A 15,032-nucleotide genomic window follows, 5' to 3' on the forward strand; every position below is an offset into this window, starting at 1 on the left:
TGGGGGGCCCCGGGCCACCCCAGACCCTCGCTGGTCTTGGTTCCAGTCCTGGGCTCAGGGCCTGGTCGGGGACGGATCTCAGATGAGAAGAGATGAGAGAAGGAAGGGGTGAGGCAGAGGAAGGAGGGCCGTGTGCCCGCGCATCTCCCAGGGCACTGTCCCTGCCTGGTGTGGCCAGCACCCCTCGTTGGATCAACCACGGGCACCGCCCCCCAGTGAGGTAAACCGCCTTGGAAAGGCCAGCTCAGATAGGCTCATTCCCCGACCCCCAGACCAACACAGGACGGGAAAAACACAGCCTGCGGCCCGACTGCCCTGTGCAGAGCCCCCGAGGAGAGAGCGTGAACCCCGCCCCATCCGGCCACTGCCGGCCTGTCCGCATGGGGCAGGGGCGCAGCCTCTACGCCCTCTGAAGTGACTGTGGCTGCAGTTCAGTGCGTCCAGTACCAGAATGTGATGAAGAGTGTCCAAGTCGGAAGGGGCAGGGCCCCACCTGGGTGCCTAAGGGCACCCTGAGACTTGCTCGCGTAGCCTGGGAACAGAGCAGGCCTGGCGCATCCCCTGCCTGGGCCTGCTGAGGAATGGCCAGGAGAGGAAGCAGGTGGCACATAGCTCTGCAGCCTTCAGGGGACCTTCAGGGACAAACCAGCGCTGAGAGGTTAGAGGGGGTGGGGGCGGGGCCAGCTGGATTGGCGGGGACCCGCTGGCTCTGCCAGGCCTGCCCTTCACCCCAGGCTCCTGCTGCTGGCCTGGAAGCATCTCAGTGGTAGACAGTGAGGCCCAACCAGGTGCTGGGAAGGACTCCAGGCTCTGGTCAGCATGGGACCCACCTCCCGATGCAGGTTGAACCACTGAGCCGAGGTGACTTGTGCTAAGGCTTTAGTGGCTGTGTCTCATGAGAGACGCCCCATGGGATGGCGGAGAGACCCTGGGCTTTGCAGTGGTGCCGGGTAGTCGAGCCTGTCCCTGTGGCCTCGGCTGGCTACTCTCCTGCAGCCTCAATGTCCTCCCTGTAAAGTGGGCACAGGAAGGCCAGCCTCACAGAGCAGTTGAAGGGAGCCGTGACTAACACTTTGGAGGGCGTTGATGGAGTCCGGATTTCTGGGTGAACCATTGCTACAGTGAGAACGGTTCTCAGACAGGGGTCAGCGAGAGTCTGTGGCACCCAGGGCACTGAGGGAGGAGCAGATGGCCGGAGCACAGGAGGGAGGGCCTCATGTTCTCTGTCCCAGTCACTCACCAATTACTTGTGAGTGCTACTGAGGCACCGCTGGGCGCAAACCAGAGTGGACTGCGCCTCCTGGAGTCCAGGCAGCACGGGCCTCCAGCAGTGGCCCAAAGGAAAGCCAGCGTGCCACGAGGCTGCTTGATGAACCAGAGGCCAGAGGAGGGCCCCTTGAGGAGGGGACTCAAGCTGAGATCAGAGTGGTCAGTGGATCAGAGGAGGAGGTTGGCATGTGTACCAGACAGAAGGGTCCGGCCAGAAAAGGCACCCGACCCGGGGACAAGAGGGCCTCCAAGGAGCCGAGAGGTGGCATTTAAGGAGGACACTGATCCCCCCTCTGATGGACTGGGGAGGTCCACGGTGCCCGATCCTGCACCCCTGTTGTGGCAGAAGCCTGTGGGCCCATGTGTCCAGCCCCCGAGTCAGAGGGGAAAAGAGCAGAAACTTTGCTGAGCCCAGCTGTGCGTGCTGAGCTCCGCAGGCCTTGCCTCCCACATCCGTGCGTGTTCGATGGACGGGTGTCATTCTTCCTTTCCTCGACAAATGAGGAAACTGAGGCCGAGTAGCCAAGTGGCCTGGTGGAGGTCAGACGGCTAAGAAGAGCCAGGACCTGGCCTTTTCTTCCGTCCCCCGTCCTGTGTCATGGGTGGCAGATGAGGTCACGTGCACTGTGAGTCTCATCCTGCCTGAGCTCCTCAGCATTGTGGAGTCCAGGCACATGTGAGGCCGGGGGGGACTCTTGGTCAGAGCTGCTCTGACGCATCTGGTTCCCTGCGCCTCGCCCCGCCACACTGCGTCCATGCCCTGAAAGGTGGGAGCTCATCACTTCTCCCCTCCTCTCCTCAGGGAGTTCCAAGGAGAGGACAGGTAGGGCTTTCTGTGGGGAAACTGAGGCACAGAGAAGCTCTTTGAGCTGGGAGGAGCTGAGACTGTCCATTTCCTTGTTGGCTTCTTGGAAGGTAGTTTGGGAGCCCACGCGCGCGCATGTGTGTGTGTGTGTTCCTTCTAAGCATTTGAGAATCATTAAAATGTGTCTTTCATTTTAAAGATCATTTAAAATTTTTATCTTAAAGAGCATTTTGGAATCTGGGGCTGTTGGAGGGAAGAGATGAGCTCGAGGTGAACAGGGCTGGCAGGCAGCAGGCAGCCTTGGAGCAGACCACCCCGGCCAGCACCTATAAATACAGACCCACTCTGGACCTCAAAGGCATCCCCCAGAGAGCACAGCTGAGCACCGCTGCCCACCTGAATAGGCAAAGGGTCGGTCTGCATGAGGAGCAAACAGGAAAGGAAAACTAAACAGACCTCCCTTTGGGAACCACTGATGGCAGGTTTCAGGGGGTGGCGTCCACCAGGCGGGCAGCCTCCAGACTGTGGTCTCCCCCCAAGATGGGTCAGAGTTTTGAATCAGGCGAAGTCGTCATGAAATGTGCAGGAGTCCAGTCAGGGCCTCCCCAGGCTGAGGCCGCCCAGCCGGACCCCAGGAGGAAGCAGGGCGTGTGCCTGCGGGTCCCACCCAGCCCCGCTGCTGGAGGGGAGGCCTCCTCTGTGAACTCCTGCTTGCTCAGCTGCTACACAGCGTGACGCCTCCCCCACTGCCACCCCCGAAGTCACTGCTGAATCAACACAGCCACAAGGGCTTACTCATCATGTGGGCTACAAGCAGTCTGTTTGCACAGAATCAGTGTCTGTGGGCTTTGGTGAGTGAAAACATTTGAGGCTGGAGGAAAAGGGTGGGGTGCTATCATTTGGAAGAGACAGCTGGAGCAGGACAGTGGGAGAGATGGCTCAGATGTGAGCAATAAAGAGACAGAAGAGTCCAGGTCAGAAGCTGCCAGAAATATCTGCATTTAGCAATGTGTCTTCATCACTGTCATCACCATCACCACCATCACCACCATCACCATCACCACCATCACCATCACCACCATCACCATCACCACTAACATTGCTATCATCATCACCATCACCATCACCATCACCATCATCACCACCATCATCATCATCACCATCACCATCATTACCACCACCATCACCATCACCACTGACATTGCTATCATCATCACCATCACCACCATCACCATCACCACTAACATTGCTATCATCATCACCATCACCATCACCATCATCACCACCATCATCATCATCACCATCACCATCACCACTGACATTGCTATCATCATCACCATCACCATCACCATCACCATCATCACCATCACCACCATTGCCACCATCACCATCACTACCATCACCATCACTACTGCTATTACTATCATCATTACCATTACCATCTTTATCACCACCACCATCACCATTACCATCATAACATCACTGTTATCATCATCACGATCACCATCACCACCACCACCACCACTACCATTACTATCACCATCACCACCATTGCCAACAACATCACAATCATCACCATCACTACTAACATTGTTGTCATCATCACAATCATAATCTTTATCACCACCACCACCACCATCACCATCATCATCATTATCATCATCACCGCCACCACCACTATCATCACCATCATCACCTCCACCACCACCATCATCACCATTACCATCACCACCACCACCACCATCATCGTCATTATCACTACCACTACCATCCTCACCTCCATCACTCTTACTCTCACTACCATCAACCCCACCAACACTGGCTCCATCACTACCATCATCATCATCATCACCAGTAAGCATTATCCCCAGCACCACCACGCCCTGGTTGCTGGGAGCAGCAGTGACTTGGTGCTCTACAGGACAGGCCCTTGATTCTTCAGGAAGCCAGCAGATACATTCTACAAAATAGGACTAGGGCTGCTATTACTAATAATATTAATAGTAACTAGAGGCACAAGTCCTAGTACTAATAGTACTAGAACTCAGTACTAACAGTGCTAGTAATAATAGCTGGTACTGTTTTTTTCTTTTTAGTTATATATAACATTAGGATTCATTTGACGTAATTATTAAAGCATGGGATATAATTTGCTCTAATCCAATCCCCACTACTTCCCCTTCCCCTCCCCTCCTCCCTTCCCTGTTCCCTTCCTTCTGCTCCTCTGGTCTTTCTGCTATTTAGTTAATAGGTTTGTGTTTTTTGTTAGTGTCTTGGGATGTGCATGAGGCTGAGATTCACTGTGGTGCATTCATATATTCCCTGGTGCACAGGGAAGTTGGGTCAGATCCATCCCACTGTTCTTCCCTTATCCCGTCCCTCCTCCCCCCTCCATTCTACCCCATATTTCACAATAGCTTCCACCTATCAGAGAACACATACGACCTTTGACTCTGAGTTTGGCTAATTTCACTTAGCGTGATATTCTCCAGTTCTATCCATTTACCAGCAAATTCCACACTTTCATTCTTCGTGACTGAGCAATCCTCATTGTGCACATATACCACATTTTCTTTGTCCTGTTGATGGGCACCTGGGTTGGTTCTATAGTCGGCTCTTGTGAGTTGGCTCAGTTCTTAATAGTGGTAGCCGTGTGCTTGGCTTTGAGTCTGCACCACAACCCAGCAGATGGGGGAGGCATTTTATCCCTGATTTGCAGAGAAGGACACAGAGACCCAGAGAGGTTACTGACCCGCCCACATCACATATCTAGGGTGTGGAGGAGCCTACACTGGGACCCACTCTGCCAGGCCCCTCAGAGCTGGACCCTGCGCCCTACTACACCTTGACCATGAGGGCCTTCATGGTCTTGAGTGACCAACTCTCGTCCCCACACTCCTAGGCCGTGAAAACATCCACAAATCTACAACCCAGCCAGGCCCTGTAGATTTAGGAAATGTCCTGTGGGTCCTTTCATGGACATCTAACAGAGAAATCCCTCAGGCACTGGAACTTGTGAGACTGACCTTCAGGTGACACTGACGGTGAAATGATGGTGAAGAGGAAGAAAGAGAGAAGGAGAAGAAAGGGGAAGGGGAGCCTGTGGCTGAGGGAGAGGCTGCCCATGGTGGTCACGGTGGTGATGGTGGTGATGGCGGTATTTAGATGCCAATAGTAGGAGCCACATATACAATGACAGCTATGGCTTTGGAGGACCTCCACACGCCAGGCTCTGTGTCATTCAGTCATTGAAGCAACTGTATTGACACTGAGGAGTGTCAGCCATCTGAGCTGCAGCTAACCGGCTGTGCTGCCCAGGAGTGTGGAGCTGTGTGCTCCAGCCTGGGAACACAGCCGAATTCAGAAACCGAGCTGTGGCTCCTACTGAACAGACATTGCTTTCATACCATTGCAAAGTTGAAAAATCGTTGAAAAGTCAAACTGTTGTCTGGTGGGGACCTGTGCACCAACCCAGGGCTTATGCCACCACGGTGAAGCCTGCAGTTACACTGGATTTCTTCCTTTCCCTCCGAGAATGGTTTGAGATCTTTGTCCCTGGTGAAATGCACCAGTTGTAGAGGAAGAAAGGTTTGTTCAAGGGCTGACAGTTTCAGAGGTCTTAGTCCATAGAAGGGCAACTCCCTTCCTCGGGGCTGAGGTGAGGCTGAACATCATGGTGGGAGAGGGTAGTGGAGGGAGGCAGCGACATCACCCTGATCAGGAAGCAGAGAGTCTCCAGCTCCAGATACAAAATAGGAACCCATAGCCACGGCCCCAAATGACCACATCCTCCAGCCACGCCCCACCGCCTCTAGATACCACTCAGTCAGTCCCACCAGGGATTCATTCACTGACTCTCACAGTCCAGTCGTTTCCCCTCTGAACCTTGCGTTGTCTCACGTGTGAGCTTTTGGGGGACACCTCACGTCCACACCGTATCAGTCCCTTATCACAGGTGAGCAACTGAGATGCCAGGGGTCACAGGTCAGCCAGTGCGTCCTCCCCACCCTGGGCGTCCCCCGACCCCGCCCCCTGTCCCCAGATGCTCACGTCCCTTGTGCTTCTGTATGGTATCTGCAGACGCAGCGGCGGTGGTGGCGGCGGCGGCGGTGCGGGCTCCTCTGGAAGGCGTGCTGCGTGGCGCTCCCGCTGCAGATGCTCTTCCTGCTCTTCCTGCTCTTCCTCCTCCTGCTCCCGGTGGGGGAAGAGGACCGCAGCTGCACCCAGGCCAACAACTTCGCCCGCTCTTTCGCGCTCATGCTGCGCTATAGTGGCCCTCCGCCCACCTAGCCCACTGGGGCACGCAGGTGACGTCCTTTCCCAACCGCCAGCAGTCCCAGGGCCCCTCCTGAGGTTGCCTGCTGGGGAAACTGGAACCGGGCAGGCCAGAGACCACAGAGCTGCCTGGGCATAAATCCCGCGCCAGGGTTTCCAGAACAAACTCGCTTTTTATACAGTTGTCATCGTCCGTTTATACCTAAATGTGTATGTGTATGACTCGGGACAACGTCTAGGACTTTTATATACACCTATGTAAACGCTCAGTATGTCCAACTTCCTATGTGATGTCTCTCTAGTTAGCAAGGTTCCTATCAGTGTCCTTCTCCAGGGGGACTTTGTGGCATTTGTGCCTTGGCCTGCCATCGGCCCTGACAAGCAGGAATAGCTACACACAACGTTATGACAAACTCTCACCCAGAAGCCAGTCCCCAACCCAGGTGTCAGAGCTGTGAGCACAGGAGAGCAGAACAGACCCTCGCTCACTGGGAGCTCAGGGGCTCTTGCTTTACGCAGGATGAGAACAAACACGCTGACTTAAAGCCTGGAAGACAGGTAGAGAGAGTGAGGGTGGGAGAGGGCACCGTGGGGATAGTGGGAGGTGGAAGAAGCAGTGACATTCAGGGAGGTGGGGACGAACCCTGAAGAGCAGACACAGAACTAGGAGAGCACAGCGTAAGGGGGCACCGAGCAAGGGTGGCACAGACCCACAGCGGGTGTCCCTGGTGTGTTCCGGATGGGCTTAGATTTTGTCTGTGTCTTGTTCAGGAAGAAGGGAAGGAGATAGGCTTTACTTTTTATTTCGACATGAGGGTGAAATGCTCCCAGGTAGCAGCCCCGGCAGCTGCAGGGAGAGTTGTGTGACGTCTGCAGCCGTGGGACTGAGTGTTGTCACCTAGAAGCTGAGCTGAAGGGGAGCTCTGGCCACACTGAGGTAGGGACGGAGGGTCCAACACAGACAAGACTCAGCCTCGGAGCGCAGCCTGTCTGAAGGGTGCTCCTTCCCCTTCCCACAGGGGCACTGGAGGCAGCCAGGTCACTGGACCATGAATGTCTCACCTGCACCCCCTGGGGTCCCAGGGCCCAGGCCACCAGCCTGGCCTTTAGATCAGGTCTAGGCATGTGGGCTCCATGCACTACCTGGGATGTGGCCAAGGTGACTCCATGTTGGGTCCCAGAGTCAGAAATATCTCTTCCTCCCAGGGGGATTCTGGGATGGTTCCTAAGTGCCTTCAAAGTAGATCACATTTCCATAAATGGACACTAAATTTTCTTTTTTAAAGGACATATTTAGTGTTCACTCTTTACAAACAGATTTTATCTATTTATAAATATTTTTATCTATTTGCTCAACTGCTAGCAGGAGGCCAGCGGGGGTTCTTCAGGAGTGGTATCAGACTTGGAATCATGAAGTATTGTAGACACCGGGGAACTTTAAGCAGAGGGGAAACCGAGGCCCAAGAGAGCCCTGAGCCCCAGACCACTGCTGTCGCACACAGGCTGGCCCCCTCCCCCCAGCATTGGCCTGGCCGTGGTGCAGCAGTCCTCATGGGACCCTGGCTAGGAGGAGCTGAGCATCTGCAGGGCAGGCAAACTGTGCTGGGGACACTCCAGGCACTGACTCCCCTCCAGATGTTTGGGAACCAGTCACAAAGGCTGCTCTCAGTAGGCGGCCACTTTTCTGGAAAGTCAGGGGCTGGGTGAACTCAGGGCTCAGGCCAGGCAGCCAAGCACACGTGCTCCCTAGTCATCTGCTCCAGCCCCAGATGCTCACCAGTTAATCGGTCCAGCCCTAGGCCACAGCTGCGGCAGAAGACCTGAGTGCTCCCATCTGAACTCTCCCACTTCACAGGCAAGAAATCTGAGGCCTGCAGAGGGAAAGTAACTCACCCATGGCCACACAGCAAGAGGCTGGGCCAAAGCTGAACCAGTCACCATGGTCCTCAGGCAGTGCCCTGCTCAGTATAACACAATCCCCCCACATTGGTACCTTCAAAAAGAAAGAGCCAGGCTGGGTTGCAGCTCAGGGGTAGAGCATTTGCCTGGCACATGTGAGCCCTGTTTCAATTCCCAGCACTACCGGAAAGAAAAAAATGTTTATCGTGAATATAATTTTGTCTCAGGTGCCCCATGTTGGGGGTGGGGACAGGGAGTGCAATATGAGGCCTGGCTGGCGGGAATGTCTCCCAATATTTTTAAACTTTGATAACGATGCCATAAAAATTTACTTGTTTGCATAACTTTTATTTTTAAAGAGAGAATTGATATTTTCCTTACTTTCATATAAACACAGGCATGATATAACGGCCCATGTATACAGGTGCTTTAACATGTCGTCTCTTGTGCTTAGAGGGGGTGTGGACAGTGGTTATGTTCCTGTTACTTTCTAGCCTCTTTAACAACAGCTACCAGGAGTCTCAGGTGCCATTTGAGAAGAATGTTGCGTGGAACCTGTGTGCGTCTTGTCCCTCTGTCCCAAAGAGAGAGCTCCTAGAGTGGATGGTAACATGTGACTATCACAGCCCAGCCCGGAGGCGAGTGTGTGTGTGTGTGTGTGCGTGCGTGTAACAAGTGTGCAAGGCCGATGCCCTTAGCTCCTCCCCTCATCTGTCCCCAACCCTGCTCTTTTCTTCATCCAGCAAGTTCAGGATCCAGATGTTTCTAAAGCAAGGCTGTGAGTGGGTGGGCAGGCAGGCAAGGACAGCCAGGGAGGCCGGAGGTAACCTGGAGGTGACCTTTGGTTTGGCACCTGGCCCCTCGGTAGGCACTTGTCAACTGTGCTCTGTCACCCTCCAGAGGTTCCACAGTACTCTACCTCTGGGTTTGAGATGAGAAAGCAGAGTGTGAAGATAAACTTTTGCGTACGCCGCAGTGGGATTTGAACCAGGCTGTCTGATCCTGAAGCCCGTGCTGGGGGGAGAGGGCCCCTGGTGGGTCCTGCCAGGTGCAGCGCTGCAGCCTCGGGGAGTGGCCCTCTGTTACCAGCTCAGCTGGGATGGGCCAGAGCGGGCCTCTGTGCCAGTTTTCTGAAGACTGGCCCTTTGCTCCCACAGGTCACCTGTGATCATCTTCACATCCCTTTGAGAGGTGGGACTTTCCACCCAGCTGGTCAGGGAGCCCCTCTTCAGCCTACCAGGAGGCCCAGTCCTGAGTGACCCAACCCTGCAGCCCCAGTGACAGGGGAAGAAACTAGAGCTCGTGTTTGATGAGCTACATTAAAATCCAGAGGCTGGTGTGTCTCCTGGGTGCAGAGGAAGTGGGTGCTGGATGAAGTGACCCAGCTCTCTCTCTCAGCCCCTATTTGCCTCAGACTCCCCAGGAGGGCCGGGGGGGGGGGTGTTAGGAGACAGTTGTCCCTGGACAGCTCCAGGAGAAGGAAGCTGGGGTCCTCTGCAGCTGGGAGCCGATGACAGGGCCCTGATGTAGGGCCACTAGCAGAAGGTGCTGAGGGCATCGCAGCCCTTGCCTGCTGAGAGGTGGCACAGATGGTCCTCTGCTCATTTGATTGGAGCTGGGGCCTGATGGGGAGGCCGAGAAGCTTGGCAGAGGCTTCGGGGGGCTGCAGTTGGCTGGTCTGGCTGGAGAAGACCGACCGAGAAGTAGGAGAGAGGGAGTCAGCCGTGGAATGATGTTGGGTTTGGTGCTGCTGACTGTGCCCCAAAGTGGTGAAGATGCTGAGGAGAGAGAGAGAGAGAGAGAGAGAGAGAGAGAGAGAGAGAGAGAAGAAGAAGAAGAAGAAGAAGAAGAGGAGGAGGAGGAGGAGGAGGAGGAGGAGGAGGAGGAGGAGGAGGAGGAGAAAAGGAAAGTAGAGAAAATGTCAGACTGTACCTTCCTAGTTCCCAGTTTTCACCCAAGGACAAGGACCAGTGGCAAAGGTTTCACTAACCAAAAGCAAAATGAAAAAATCAAGGACAGATGCCTTGAATTTTTTTTACATAGGATTTGATTTCATCTCAGAGACACTCCTCCATCCTGAGATTGTGTCCTGCCTACAGCAGGTCATGTTTGGTGGCCTTTAGGAGATGAGGGATGAGCGGAGGTCGCTGTGCCTTATTTTGTGGTTTATCTTCTGTCTTCTGAGTCCAGAGTGGACAGTGTGTAGAAAGTGTCCCACCCCGTGTTGGTCTCCCCAGTGCCACGTTCTTTCTGGAAGAATACACAGTGCTTGAGTGTAGGGAAGCCTGCTAGAGATGGCGGGAGGGGAGCAAGGCCTCATGCAGGACCCCCAGACAGAGGGGAGAGAAGCGGGGAGGACAAGGTGGGGGTCAGAGTCGGGGCACTGGGCAGGGAGAGCTGGGAGCCCTCCACCTGAGGCTTCAGAGAAAGAAGCAGACACCCGCTGGCTCACATTCCGCTGGCCAGTTTTGCGCTCGCTTGTGTCTGTGGCTCTCCCCGCTGTGGTGGGCAGAAGTGTCTGTGCCTCTTCATTCTTACCCAACGCGACAGGCATCCATGTGCATCTGTCTCTGTGCCAGGCTTTGAGTGGGAAGAGTCGGGATGAGCCAAGTCTAGGCCTGTCCTCAAGGAGCTCACAGACCCAGGACAGGGTCTGTCTAGACCAGGCCCCGGCCGCTGCCCCTGACGCCGTCCTGGAGGTGGCCAGTCCTCCCTGGCAGCAGCTGGAGGAGCTGCGGAGGAGCCTGGGAAATCCAGGGATGGCGTGAGGGTGTCTTGCTACCTCTGGGCAAAGGTCAGTGGATAACACTAAATTCTCAGTTGAAGAACATCCTGGGGTTCCTCGTTCTGTCAGAGGGGAGATCCTTATGGACTGTTACAACCCTGTGCCCATTTGACAGGGTGGAGCACAGAGACCCAGCAGCTTCTGCTACCCCAGGAGCTCAGGGAGTTAGTCCTGGAGGTGGAGGTGACCTCTGCCCCTAGGGGGACCCTGCCCAGTGCCAGGCAGAGTCGAGTTGGGGCTCTGCTATGAAAAAGCTGTGTGGCCTTGGGTCAGTTCCCGCCACCTCCCCCACCTTTTGGGAAAAAAGGGAACTTGGCCCCAGAGCCTCCAGTACTGCCACTAAAAACCTGAGGCAGTTGCTGGCCGTCTCCTCAGCTCAAGGGTGACAGCACTCAGGTTTGGTGACTCTCTCCCCACGCAGAGGCACCGCTGGGTGACCAGCTCCCAGCCCAGGGCTTCAGGACAACGGACAGCCCTGGAGCGTGGTCTGTGGGATCCCAGGGAGAGTGCGCTGGGCCAGGACAGTTCCCTGAGGTCCAGCACTTGGTGGCTCTTCGGGAAGCAACTGTGGTCCTCCCTGACATTGTCCACCCCAGGGCGAGGCGGCCGACCCTTAGGTCTCTTATCCAGAGGTTTCCTCAGACTGGCTTAGAAATGAGGCTGCTGTCTTTTTCTCAGGAAGCAAACACTTGCTTGTAAATGAGGGATGACTTCTCTCTCTCTCTCTCCTCTCTCTTTCTCTCTCTCTCTTTCTCTCTCTCTCTCTTTGTCTCTCTCTCTCTCTCTCTCTCTCCTCTCTCTCTCTTTCTCTCTCTCTCTCTTTCTCTCTCTCTCTCTCTCTCTCTCTCTCTCTCTCTCTCTCTCTCTTTCTCTCTCTCTCTCTCTCTCTCTCTCTCTCCCTTTCTCTCTCTCTCTCTCTCTCTCTCTCTCTCCTCTCTCTTTCTCTTTCTCTCTCTCTCTCTTTCTCTCTCTCCCTTTCTCTCTCTCTCTCTCTCCCTTTCTCTCTCTCTCTCTCTCTCTCTCTCTCTCTCTCTCTCTCACAAGGCTCCAACACCAGCTTTGGGGCAATGAGTACTTTTGGCCTCCATTCCAAGTCTAAAAGGCCAGCCCTCTCCCTCCAGAGCCTCCCACCTGATTTGTTAGTTTCATTGGCCCACCCAAGGAAGGGTGCAGAACTGGGTGTCCCTGGGCCTCTCAGAACCCAGCTCAAAGGCAGCAAAGAATTTCATGCTCACTCTACCCTGAGCTGAGTCTCCATAAGCAGGCTTGCCCCAGTTTTTTGCTCCTGAGGACCTGGTCACACTAGCCTGATACTGACTAGCTCGTGTGGCTGGAATGGTGTGGGTCATGCCGCGTGAACCAGGAGGAGATGTGTGTGTGTCTGTGTGTGTAGATGCTGCCTGAGTCGTGTTGGTGTCAAAAGCAAATGAATTTCATTGTTTAAATGTTTTATTATATAAATAGTGTGCACAGGGACCATATCCCCTTGTCATGTTATCTGTGATTATAAAACATGCATTTGCAATAAATTAAGCTCTCTGGGAACACCGGCAAGCAGTATTGGAGCCAAATGAATGTCTTGGAACGTGAGTGTTATCTCAGGTCACATCAAGTCCAAAGCCAACTGAGACCTTCCCTACCCTCCTGGCTTTGTGGGGAGGGACACAGGAACTCTTCTTGCTCCTTCTTAGAGCTGCATTTTAAGGTCACCGTGAAGTTCCTGTCCTCTGCTTGAAAGTGCAGTGTTCTAAAAGACAGTTTGACGTTTCCATTGTTTTATGTTTTTTTTTAAACATATCTGCTTTATGTTTGGAAATAAAAATCTCTATTTTGTTCTATGAAATATTGTGTGGTTTGGAAACTCTTTTTTTTTTTTTTTTTTGTCCTGCAGTAAAGGGGTTTATCTCAAGGGCTATGAGGAGAAAGGGGGTGTGTGGCTTATCTTGACACGCTCACCTCCAGACAGGATTAGTGCCTCACTGCGCAGGGCTGAACTCAAGGTGACCGCGGTCCTCTAGCCAACATAAGCATTGCCAGTCCCTGGGAGTATCTTCAGAAACATTCCCAGTGTCTCCTAGACCTCCTCAGTCAAGGTCCCCAGGGGTGGGCCCCGGGAACTTGGAAAATTCCAAAATGCACACTGAGTAGAAAGACCCTGAATAGACCCGGTCACTAGGGAGGGGAAGCCGGGTCCTGTCCAGCAGCTTCACACCCAACCCCAGGGGTCAATGTCCACCATGACAATTTGTTTAACAAACAGTCTGACAATTTGTTTTCCCAGCCCACAGTGCAGTATAAACTGCAAATAAGAGGAGGAAGGACATTGTCAGAGGACGGGAGGGTGGGAGGCACTGTCCTCAAGTTCATGGAGAGACCGGCCGTGAACCCAGGCCCTGCCACACGTTAATGAAGTCTCCTGATGATGGCCACGGCTGACAGCCCTGGCCCAGCAAGGAAAACAGGGCGTGTGCTCAGAATCTTCTGCTTACAAAAGCTCAGGGGTGAGGAATTAAAATAAAATTTTACCACTTGTATCATTTGTTCCCCAGCATGAGATTTCTTTCTTAATTTGCCATTATTTTAATGGTGCACATGATACTTTCCCCAAGGTTCTCCCTGTGGTATCTGTTATCTTCAAAACCCTTCTTGCCCCATGAGAAGAAAGAGAGAAGGGTCCCCTGGGCAAAGCATGGCATCTGTCACCTCTTCCACTTAGGTGGCTGGTAAAGGCAGAGGCCAAGATTTCATCTCCACATTGATCCACGTGGTCCTGAACTGCAAGGCGATGAAGACTGAACCTTCCAGATCCAACAGGAGCTGAAGTGGTGTGCACCCTGGAGTCAGACCCACACACGTCCATCCTGAGCACTCATCTCAGTGCAACGTTCTTGCAGAGGGACAGCAGAGGATGGGGAGGGGCCTGGTTTTCCGAGGCCGGCCATGGGCAAGGGCAGGTGACGTGGTGAAGTCATCTGTACTGCAGCTCATACGGCAGGTGAAAGAAGGGATTCCACACAGAGTTTGCAGATTCCCCTCTCTGAAGTCTTAGAGTAGCCCCAAATACCCTCCGGAAACCTCTGTGAGTCTTATGGCCCTGCAAGAGGAGGCCCCTTACCTTCTAATTACTTGTTCAAAACATTAAAACATTCTATGAAGAAAGATGCAGCTTTGCCCACTGGGCCCCCTGCCTCTAGGCCTGTACAGAATTGGTTAGGGCATTGCCCCGCTGATTTAAGCAGCGTCTGTTCGTATACGACATAACAGTGTACGTGTTTGTTTTCTTACAGTGGAAAAATCGGAAGCTAGGGCAGGAACTTCAGTGTTAAAACACTGTTTCATTAGAAAACTGGATTCAGCATCTCTCGTTTTAATTTAGCACCTCTCGGGCCCTTGGCTGGCTGTGAAATCACACTAAACACACACAAATGTCGTCTCAATCTTTGTGGAGCCTCTCCTACTCCTGGCGGGCTGAGTCATTTTTATGACTGTGAGATTTTTTTTTTTTCCACAACCAGGAATCTCATGGAATCGATTATGCTGCCTCGGTTTTCACCTGGGCCTTCCAAACCCAGAGGTGGCATGTTTAATTGGGGAGAGTCATCATCTTCTAGTGGAAGCCCCTTGCTGAGAACTGTACCCAGCTATTTGGCCTCAGCCTGTCCTGTCACCGTCTCACCAGCTCTGTCTCCCACAGCAGTGACCTTCGGCAGCCTGCTTCCCCCGATTAGACTTTCAGGGGAGAGACCCCCACTTGCCTGGGGCACCTGGGGCTGGGTGTCATGTGGCAGTTGCTCTCTGGCCTGCCCTCCACATGCTGCTCCAACTTGTTCTTCACTGTGGCCTTCTGCTGCCAGTTTCCTCCACATGGACATGAGGGGAAATTGCTCTAAATCGTCCTGCAACATAGGCTGCCTCATATTGCAAGTGTATTTCCCGGCCTTGAGCATGTGCAAATAATCCAAGCCCTTTTCTGTTGGAATGAGGATTCAAGGAGAAAAG

At 53.7% G+C, this 15,032-nt stretch overlaps 1 protein-coding gene across 5 annotated transcripts in view; it reads left to right on the plus strand.

The window, feature by feature from the left end:
- The window catches only part of Syne3 (spectrin repeat containing nuclear envelope family member 3), an 87,243-nt gene extending 74,367 nt beyond the window's left edge, over positions 1–12,876 (plus strand). For all 5 annotated transcript variants that reach the window (XM_027950913.2, XM_071607557.1, XM_027950912.2 and 2 more), the window contains one exon: positions 6,155–12,876. In XM_027950913.2, coding sequence (XP_027806714.2) covers positions 6,155–6,364 — 210 coding nt within the window. In that variant the 3' untranslated portion in view covers positions 6,365–12,876. The remainder of the gene's footprint in view (positions 1–6,154) is intronic.
- The last annotated feature ends 2,156 nt before the right edge of the window (positions 12,877–15,032 follow it).

The sequence above is a fragment of the Marmota flaviventris genome, chromosome 2 (genome assembly GCF_047511675.1).
Source record: "Marmota flaviventris isolate mMarFla1 chromosome 2, mMarFla1.hap1, whole genome shotgun sequence".
Lineage (NCBI taxonomy): Eukaryota > Metazoa > Chordata > Mammalia > Rodentia > Sciuridae > Marmota > Marmota flaviventris.